A 10702-nucleotide genomic window follows, 5' to 3' on the forward strand; every position below is an offset into this window, starting at 1 on the left:
TTGATGGGGTTGTCTGTTTTTTTCTTCTAAATTTGTTTGAGTTCTTTGTAGATTCTGGATATTAGCCCTTTGTTAGATGAGTAGATTGCAAAAATTTTCTCCCATTCTGTAGGTTTCCTGTTCACTCTGATTGTAGTTTCTTTTGCTGTGCAGAAGCTCTTTAGTTTAATTAGATCCCATTTCTGTATTTTGGCTTTCATTGCTATTGCTTTTGGTGTTTTAGTCATGACATCCTTGCCTATGCCTATGTCCTGAATGGTATTGCCTAGATTTTCTTCTAGGGTTTTAATGGTTTTAGGTCTAACATATGAGTCTTTAATCCATCTTGAATTAATTTTTGTATGAGGTGTAAAGAAGGGATCCAGTTTCAACTTTTTACATATGGCTAGCCAGTTTTCCCAGCACCATTTATTAAATAGGGAATCCCATTTCTTGTTTCTGTCAGATTTGTCAAAGATCAGATGGTTGTAGATGTGTGGTATTATTTCCGAGGACTCTGTTCTGTTCCATTGGTCTACATCTCTGTTTTGGTACCAGATCATGCTGCTTTGGTTACTGTCGCCTTGTAGTATAGTTTGACGTCAGGTAGCATGATGCCTCCATCTTTGTTCTCTGGGCTTAGGATTGTCTTGGTAATGTGGGCTCTTTTTTGGTTCCATATGAAGTTTAAAGTTGTTGTTTCCAATTAGGTGAAGAAAGTCATTGGTAGCATTGAATCTATAAATTACCTTGGGCAGTATGGCCATTTTCATGATATGGATTCTTCATATCCATGAGCATAGAATGTTCTTCCATTTGTTTGTGTCCTCTTTTATTTTGTTGAGCAGTGGTTTGTAGTTCTCTTTGAAGAGGTCCTTCACTTCCCTTGTAGGTTGGATTCCTAGGTATTTTATTCTCTTTGAAGCAATTGTGAATGGGAGTTCACTCATCGTTTGGCTGTTTGTGTGTTTATTGGTATATAGGAATGCTTGTGATTACTGCACACTGATTTTGTATCCTGAGACTTTGCTGAAGTTGCTTATCAGCTTAAGGAGATTTTGGGCTGAGATGATGGGGTTTTCTAAATATACAATCATGTCATCTGCCAACAGGAACAATTTGACTTCTTCTTTTCCTAACTGAATACCCTTGATTTCTTTCTCTTGCCTGATTGCCCTAGCCAGAACTTCCAACACTATGTTGAACAGGAGTGGTTCTAGAGGGCATCCCTGTCTTGTGCCAGTTTTCAAAGGGAATGCTTCTGGTTTTTGCCCATTCGGTATGATATTGGCTGTGGGTTTGCATAGATGGCTCTTATTATTTGGAGATATATCCCATCAATACCTAGTTTATTGAGAGTTTTTAGCATGAAGGGCTGCACTTAACATAACATTTTTAAGGTTCATGCATGTTGCGTTGTGTATCAGTATTTCATTCTTTCTTTCTTTCTTTTTTTTCTTTTTTCTTTTTTTTTTTTTTTTTTTGAGATGGAGTCTCGCTCTGTCACCCAGGCTGGAGTGCAGTGGTGCAATCTTGGTTCGCTGCCTGGTTCTCTGCCTCCCAGGTTCAGGCAATTCTCCTGCCTAAGCCTCCCCAGTAGCTAGAACTAAAGGTGTACGCCACCACACCCAGCTAATTTTTGTATTTTTAGTAGATACAGTGTTTCACCATGTTTGACAGGATGGTCTTCATTTCTTGACCTTGTGATCTGTCTGCCTTGGCCTCCCAAAGTGTTGGGATTACAAGCGTGAGCCACTGCACCCGACCAGTATTTCAGTTTTCTTATGGCTAAATAATAGTCCATTAAATGGATATGTCACATTTAGTTTATTCACTTATCAGTTGATGGACATTTGGGTTGTTTTCTCTTTTTGTATATTGTGAATAATATTGCTATGAAAATGCATGCAAGTTTTTGCGTGAATGTGTGTTTTTAATTCTTTGGATATAAACCTAGAATAGAATTGCTGGGTCATATGGTAACTTTATATTTAACTTTTCTAAGGAACTGCCAAATTGTTTTCCAAAGTGGCTGCATCACTTTACACTCCCATTCAGCAATATTTGAGGGTTCCAGTTTCTCCACATTCTGGCCAGCACTTGTTACTGTCTGTCTTTTGTATCACAGCCATCCTACTGGGTGTGTGAAGCGGTATCTCATTGTGGTGTTGATGTGCATTTTCATAATGACTAATTGTCTTAGTTATTTTGGGCTGCTACAATGAAATACTATAGATTGGGTGGTGTAAATAATGCACATTTGTTTCTCATGTTTCTGAAGGCCGGAAGTCAGAAATCAGAGTGCGATCATGGTTGGGTTATTGATGAGGACCCTCTTCCTAGTTATGTTCTCCCATGGTTTTTCTTTGGTGTGTGTATAAACAGAGAGAACTCATGTTTCATCCTCGTATTATAAGGGCATTAACTCCATCATGGGGAAGTACCCTCATGACCTCATCCAAACCCATTGACCTTCCAAAGGCCCCACCTCCAAATACCATAACATTGGGAGGCTGAGGCGGGCAGATCATAAGGTCAGGAGTTTGAGACCAGCCTCACCAACATGGTAAAACCCTGTCTCTACTAAAAATACAAAAATTAGCTGGGTGTGGTGGCAAGCGCCTGTAATCCCAGCTACTCAGGAGGCTGAGGCAGGAGAATCATCTCCTGGGAGGCGGAGGTTGCCGTGAGCTGAGATCACGCCTGCCACCACACTCCAGCCTGGGTGACAGAGCAAGACGCCATTTCAAAAAAACAAAAAACAAAACAAAAAAAACATTGGGGATTAGGGCCTCAACAAATGAATTTGGAGGGAGGGATACTAATATCCAGTCTATAGCAATAATGTTAACAATCTTTTCATGTGATTATCAGCCATTTGTATATCTTCTTTGGAGTAATGTCTTATTCAGGTCCTTTGTCCGTATTTTAGCTGGGCTATTTGTCTTTTAATTGTTGAGTTTTAAGAGTTCTTTATTCTCAATCAAAGTCTCTTATCATCTGTAGGATTTGCAGATATTTCCCCCTATTCTGTGAGTTTTCAGTTCTTTTGATGGTGTTCTTTGCAGCACAAGTTTTAAATTTTGATAGAGTATGGTTTATCTAATTTTTCTTTTATGCTTATGCTGTCATTTTGATGTAATACTTATTTGGCGTTACTTTGGTTACTTATGTTTTTGGTGTCATATCTAAGAAACTATTGCCTGATCCAAGGTCATGAAGATTTACTCTTAAGTTTTCTTCTAAGGGTTTCAGAGTTTTTAGCTCTTACATTTACATTTTAGCTCTTACATTTACATTGTTATCTATTATTTAATATTTTAAATATTTGTGTGAAGTAGGAGTCCATCCTCATTCTTTTTGCATGTGGATAGATACTCAGTTGTTTCAGCATCATTTGTTGAAAAGACTGTTCTTCCCCTACTGAATGTCATGGCACTGTCATTGGAAATCAGCTGACCATAAATGTAAAGACTGGGTGTTGACTGACACCGATTGATTCTCTGACACCAACTTGGCATCTAACAGTTTAAATCAATTTGACACTTAACTCCTGGAATTAGAATCAGACCCCACAGTTTGAAGGCTCAGTTCTTTTTTTTTTTTTTTTAAATTATACTTTAAGTTTTGGGTACATGTGCACAACGTGCAGGTTTGTTACATATGTATACTTGTGCCATGTTGATGTGCTGCACCCATTGATTCATCATCACCCATCAACTCGTCATTTACATCAAGTATAAAAGTTCTATAAGACTGACCCCACTTTGAATTCCAGCTGAAAATGAGATTCCCAGGCTACGCACATTTCTGTCTGGCTGACTACAAATTTGAGGCTTCCCATGACCCCATCTTAGGTTTAGTAATTTGCTAGAATCACTCAGAGACCTAAGGGAAACACTTTACTTACATTTACCAGCTTATTATAAAGGGTACAACTCCAGATGAAAGAGATACATATGGCAAAATATGAGGGAGGGAGTACAGAGTTCCCATAACTTCTCTGAGCATGCCACTTTGTAAGCACCTTGATGTGTTCACCATTCCAGAAGCTCTCAGAACCCTGTTGTTTAGGCAAGTTTTAATGGAGGTTCTATTTTGTAGACAAGATTGATGAAATCACTGGCCATTGGTAATTAAACTTGATCTTCAGCCCTGAATGGATAAGTCGTCTCCATTACTTATTCTAGAAGATGTGAGTGTTTTATTAGGAACCTTAATGGTTGCTTCATCCCTTAGAGATATTGTGAACAAGTTATTTTGATAGATTGTCTTTTGATCAGTCAAATATAATACAGTACAGTCCTAAAGATAAAATGTTTCCTTGTTTTTAGAACTTTGCAAAGAAGTAGTTCTTACATTGAAGTGGTTGTTGGATATAGCATTTGGGATGATTTAATCTGCTGATATACTTAGTTTACATCTTTTCCTTTTTAGGGGGGTACACAGTGCTGATTTGATTGGCTAAGAAAACTGTCTTATCTGGTAGCTTCTGTGGCGTGAGATGCAGTTGCTGACAACTTTTAATTCATAACAAGTCTATTAATTTGTTCCTATAAATTTAATATGTTAATACAATTGAGTAACTTGAATCACTTCAGTTAAATTTAACTACTATTAGATGTTATAAAATTTACTATTTAATGTGACTATATTTAGTATGTTTTTCTCTCTCTTAAGCACTTTACTGACTTTAAATGGAATATTAGTTATCTGTTGTTGTGTAATAAAATTATCCCAAAATTTAGTAGTTTAAAACAATAGTAAACATTATTATCTCTCACAGTTTCTACAGGCTAGGAATTTAGGAACAAATTAGCCAGTATTTCTGGCTTAGGCTGTCTTGTGAGAATGCATAAAGATATTGGGGGCCTCTCACAAGAAGGCCACAATCAAAATGTTAGACATGCTGCAGTCATCTGAAAGCTTGACAGCAGCTATCAGGTCTCTCTTCAAGGTGGCTTGCTGTCCTTGACTGAAGAGTCAGTGCTGGTTGTTGACAGGAGACCTCAGTACCTCTCCACCTGGCCTCTTCATAGGGTTGCTTGAGTGCTCTCTTTATATTGTGACTAGCTCTCCACAGAGTGAGAGATCTAAGAGACCATGGGGAAGGGGTGATGTCTTTTATTACCTAGCCTTGTAAGTCAAACATTTGCACTTCTGCAGTACTCTGCTAGTTAGGCCAGTCCTGATTCCGTGATTCAATTTGTAGGAGACTGTAAAGGGGTGAGGAGCAGGCAAGGATCACTGGGGCCGTTTTTGGAGGCTGACTACCACAAATGGATTTCTCTGAGTTTTAGGAAAGTAGAAAGACATGCTTTAGTGGTAAACTTAGCAAGTTGTATTTTAGGAGAATGTTTAGCTTTTTGTTTGAGTAAACCATAATCTATGAATGTTTTTTAAAGGGGCCAATTTTATGCTAGTTTTTCATATTCCAAGCAAATGTTACAAGTGAGAAAATTCTTTTTTTTTTTTTTTTTTGGAGATTATTTAAAATATCTGACAGTATACATGGGAGTGTTTATCTTTTTTTTTTTTTGAGACGGAGTCTTGCTCTGTCACCCAGGCTGGAGTGCAGTGGCCAGATCTCAGCTCACTGCAAGCTCCGCCTCCCGGGTTTACGTCATTCTCCTGCCTCAGCCTCCCCAGTAGCTGGGACTACAGGCACCTGCCACCTCGCCCGGCTAGTTTTTTTTGTATTTTTTTAGTAGAGACGGGGTTTCACCCTGTTAGCCAGGATGGTCTCGATCTCCCGACCTTGTGATCCGCCCGTCTGGGCCTCCCAGAGTGCTGGGATTACAGGCTTGAGCCACCGCGCCCAGCCTTGGGAGTGCTTATTCTAATGACAGTGAATTGGACTCTCACATTGGCTCAGTGAAAATTGTACAAACAGAAATGAACAAAGGGAAATCAAGGAACTATAGCAATAGTAGGCAGAAATTTCAATATTCTGCAAGTGTATTTACAGCAAATAATGCTTTTTCTGCTTCTGAAATCGGAGAAGGCATGTTCAAAGCACCATCTTTTCCGATTGCTTTCCAGCCTCATGATATTCAAAGTAATTTCTTGCTTTTTCAGTTCATTTTATGAGTACAGACTAATCTGCATTTCTCAGCATAGGGGAAAATGTAAAAATATAGTAAATTTGAGTAGATTATCTCTCTGTGCAATTTTTGCATTTTTTATTATGTTGCATTATTTTCTAAGCTGGGCTGTGTGTTAAAATATTTTATCCTGTGTGCTAAATATTTTTAACTTTGCTCTCAATAAAAAGTTGTGTTAGTTTTATTGAAACAGTTTTTATGGAAAGGTTAAAAATACTCATTTCAGGTCCTAGCTTCTGACCATTACATTTTTTTTTAAATGTTTATATAAATATGTAGGATTTTTTTTCAGAGGTAACAGAAAATAGTTTAGGTTCCTTGAAGGCTGTCACAGAAATTTGTATCCTTTAAGTTATTTACAATAGCTGCTTTATATTTATTAAGTCATAATTTTAAAACATTTTGTTTAATTGTGTTTCTGTTAATTTTGGTTGATGGAGAAAAAGAGGGAAAAGTTAATCTTTTTGGTGATGTAAGAGGTACATGTGGCCAGGTGCAGTGGTTCACGTCTGTAATTCCAGTACTTTGGGAGGCTGAGGCAGGCAGATCACAAGGTCAGGAGTTCAGACCAGTCTGACCAATGTGGTGAAAACTCATCTCTACTAAAAATGTAAAAAATTAGCTGGGCTTGGTGGTGTGTGCCTGTAATCCCAGCTACTCAGGAGGCTGAGGCAGGAGAATTGCTTGAACCTGGGAGGCAGAGGTTGCAGTGAGCTGAGATTGTGCCACTGCATTCCAGCCTGGCAAAAGAGTGAGACTCCATCTCAAAAAAAAAAAAAAAAAAGTATGTGTGTGATAGTGCTACTCAAGGTGTGACTGCAGACTGGTTTCAATTTGTGAACTGTTTGTTATCAGTTTATGACAAGTTCAGTACAGAAGTCAGATTTGTATTATTGGCAGAACTCTGAGCATATTTACTTACAAATAGGTACAGATTACTTCTCATCCTTTGAGAAAGAGCAGCCAAACTGGGTTGAACTTGGCAGGGGAAATGGATGAGAATAGGTTATTGTATGAATTGGGGACATTTCCACAGATCTAGTATTTTTGAAAATCTAATTTGGAGTTTATACATAGAATCCAAGTTTCAGTTTCATGTCTGGGCATTTCCAGCGTAAATATTTTGAGTACATTTGTGTGTTCTGGAGGTAACATTGTCTTTGCTTCTTTAATACCCTGTGTATGCCTATAATAGTGCATTCATTCTGTTTTAATTCACCAGCAATTTATGTGACTATTTCCCCATGATCTATGAACTCTTTGAAGGATCATGACTTACTTACATGCGTATTTCCAAATACATTGAAAGGCAAATAAAGTAAGGCAGGTAAAGTAAGGAAATTGTTCTGGCAAAAGTATAGACATAAGCAAGGGTAAAGGTAAAAAAGTATGAAATACATTTGGAAAGAATAAGCTTTCCAGTTTGGCTGAAGGGAAAGATATGATTAAAGAAGTAATAAGAAATGTTAGCTAGTTATCTTAGGATCGTATCATATAATGTCATGAATACCAAGGTCAAAGGTTTATTTTATTTTATTTTTATTTTTTATTTTTCCCCCAGCTTTGTTGAGGTATAATTGACAAATAAAAATGGTATATATTTAAGGAGTACAACATAATTTTTTTATATGTAAACATTGCAAAAATAATTACCACAATCAGGCTAATTAATGTATCTATCACCTTTCATAGTTACTTATTTTTTGTAGTGAAAATGCTTACAATCTCTGTAATAAGGAGAAACCATGTAATATTTTTGAGCAGGTCAAACATCATCATTAAAACTATGCTTTAGGAATGTATAATTAGTGACTCAATGCTTGGGAGTGTTCTAGCATCCACAGAAGTTATAGTCTAGTTGACAAAATGAAAAATGAATTCCAGATATTGCACAGCTGCGCTAGAGAAATCTAGCAACAATAACTCTAATCCTGGGTACTTAAGGGATCATCTGAGATAATTCTGAAGTATGGTTAGAAAATATTTGCCTCACTTCTCATGAAAAATCGCCTCCATTGCAGATAGTAAAAGTGAGGGAGAGGGATCAATAAGAGGGTTATACATGTTGATATAGTAACTATAAACAGAGCCAGTGTTTAGCACTTTATTCAGCATGGTGTCTCAATGCTGCCACACTTTCCTTCCTCTGGTGATCAAAATAGGATAGAAACATAGGAAATACATTAGCAGTAACCTGTTAAAGATGTTTAATTATCTGTACAATGGCTGATTCTTCTTATCCCTTACTGGAAAGCTTTTCCATAATGTGACACTGACTTTTAAAGAGCTTTGAGGATCTTTATGCTATATTAGCACAGCTGAAGTGGTTCTGTTATTTAGGGATCTTTATTAGTTAGGACTACTGCTTACACTTGTGTCCACTGATTTATTGTCCAAAAAGTTCATTTTGTATAAAACTCATTGTCCTATACCTTGTTTCCAAGTATGTATTTAAAGTGGAAGACTGAATGCTATTTGTGATAATTTGAGAGTTTACAGATTACGTGGACACACCTTATTTTCTTATTCTCTCTAAATAGTTTACTACATTTGAATCCTCAGGGCATTAGAAGTTTTCTCAGATTGATCCTACCACAGTAGTCTTGTCATTTTCAGTTCTGCAGACATTTTCCCCATAATTTCAGTGACACTGCTGAGAGTTTATTGAACATAAGGCAAAAAATTGATTTTAATTGTTGATATTGATGATAAATGACGTTAGCAGTTGAGTTTTCCTATGAGCTGAAGCACTGATTCTATAAATTGATATGGAACTATCTAATGAGAGAAAACCAACATAATGGCCCACTCGTGGGCTTGTTACAAATAAATATTTGATAGAAAGAGACATGTTTTGAAGGAAAAATGAGATTCCTTCTAAAGCTGATGGATTTTTAAATCCAAAATTATGTTATTGTTTTGACACAGATATGATACTTTGCACACCAGAAAGTAAAATGAGGATTTATAAATTAACTGCTTGATGTAATAATTACAAACCCATATTAACTGAGTACTTACTATGTGTCGGGCACTGTTCTTGGTATTTGGGATATGTCACTGAAGAAAACAGACAATGAATCCTTGCTTTTGAGGAGATATCATTCTTGGGATGAGTGTGGGGAAGAAGCTAGATCTCAACAACTGTAACAACATATAAATAAGTCATAGAGTTTTTTAGAAAGTAGTGACTATTATGGGAAAAGAAAAAAGTAGAGCAGGATAAGGGGGTTAGATTGGGACTGCTAGGATTCGTGGCTCAGGGTGTAGAATTAAACAGTACTTAGGGTAGACCTTGAGAAGGTCAGATATAAGCACTTAATGGAGGGAAGAGATGTAAGCACTTAATGGAGGGAGGAACAGTCTAGGCAGCGGAAGGCCTCATGGCAGGAACATGGTTGATTTTTTGAAGAACAGCAGAGTTCAGTATAGCTAGAGGAGATGAGTCAGGGGGAAAGAGTAGTAGGACATGAAGTCAGAGAGATAAAGGCAGGGGCTGATGCGGGGAGGGAGTGGCAGTGGGAAGACAAGATCATGTAGAGCCTTATAGCCATATACTTTGAGAGAAAGGGAGGAATTTGATCAGAGAAGTAATATGATCTAAGTTTAAACAGGATCACTACAGCAATCCATCAGTTCTTGTATATCTTTATAAAAATCCAGTTGTTTAAATAACTATGTACTTGTGTTCTCAGATAGTGTTCTTAACCATCTTAGATCTTCTAATAGATTATAACAGTCTCAATTGTAGGAACTCACTTTCTTCTTTATTTAGAACTTCCCACAGCTTTCTAAATCTATTAATGTATTCTATATATAGTGTTCAATGACTGTAGTTGATATACTGTAAGAAGAATACCATGTAAATACAGATATCTCCCAATCTGTCAATAGACCCTCACCTTGGAGAGGGCACAGTTTATTCTTCATATCTATTAATATTTTTGAACTTTCTTATAGGGGAAGGATGATTTAAGTTCTTCCTGTCAAGCCAGTGTGTTGATGATTACAATTAAACCCACCACCTAACACAATTAAATTATCAAAAACAAAGAGATTTAGTATTAGGTAACCAGAAACAAATCAGCTAATGAAGTACAATCAATGCTTAATAAAATAGTTGAGTGAAATTCTGTACATTAAAGAAGAGATAAAAATCAAGTGGCCTTGTCAAGGTAAATAAGAAAAAGCACTACTCTGGAAAAGATAAACTAGAAGTGTAGTTCTGACTTAGTTGCCATTATGTACTTGCATCTCTTCCATTATATTTAGCACTCAAGTATAACCCTTATATAATCTCTTATTTCCCTATAGGAACTTTGCAAGTTCTTTTCAGAATATGGAATGTGACTGGAGACTAGAATAATTTATGATAATTCTTTTCTTAAGATGCCAAATAGCAAATGTTAAAACCTCATCATTAAACTTTGTCAGAATCAATATTAATGTAACTTAATTTTAAAATTAAAAGTAACCAATTTTTTAAATTCTGAAATATTTGGCTCCTTAATGTTATTGTAAGCAGCAAAATTTAGAAGTATTTTCAAAGAATTTCCATATTTCAACTATATACAGTCCAAAGCCTTTGATGATGTAAGTATTTTATTTAACTTATTTAT

At 36.5% G+C, this 10702-nt stretch overlaps 1 protein-coding gene across 1 annotated transcript in view; it reads left to right on the forward strand.

Annotated features, from left to right (window-relative positions):
- Positions 1-10702, forward strand: part of LOC105521848 (probable ATP-dependent DNA helicase HFM1) — a 117732-nt gene that overhangs the window by 9819 nt on the left and 97211 nt on the right. The window contains 4 exon segments of the mRNA XM_011956191.1: positions 5465-5496; positions 5789-6037; positions 6376-6423; positions 10606-10676. Of these exon segments, the coding sequence (XP_011811581.1) occupies positions 5465-5496; positions 5789-6037; positions 6376-6423; positions 10606-10676 (400 nt within the window).

Source organism: Colobus angolensis, unplaced genomic scaffold (assembly GCF_000951035.1).
Source record: "Colobus angolensis palliatus isolate OR3802 unplaced genomic scaffold, Cang.pa_1.0 Scaffold41, whole genome shotgun sequence".
NCBI classification, from domain to species: Eukaryota; Metazoa; Chordata; class Mammalia; order Primates; family Cercopithecidae; genus Colobus; species Colobus angolensis.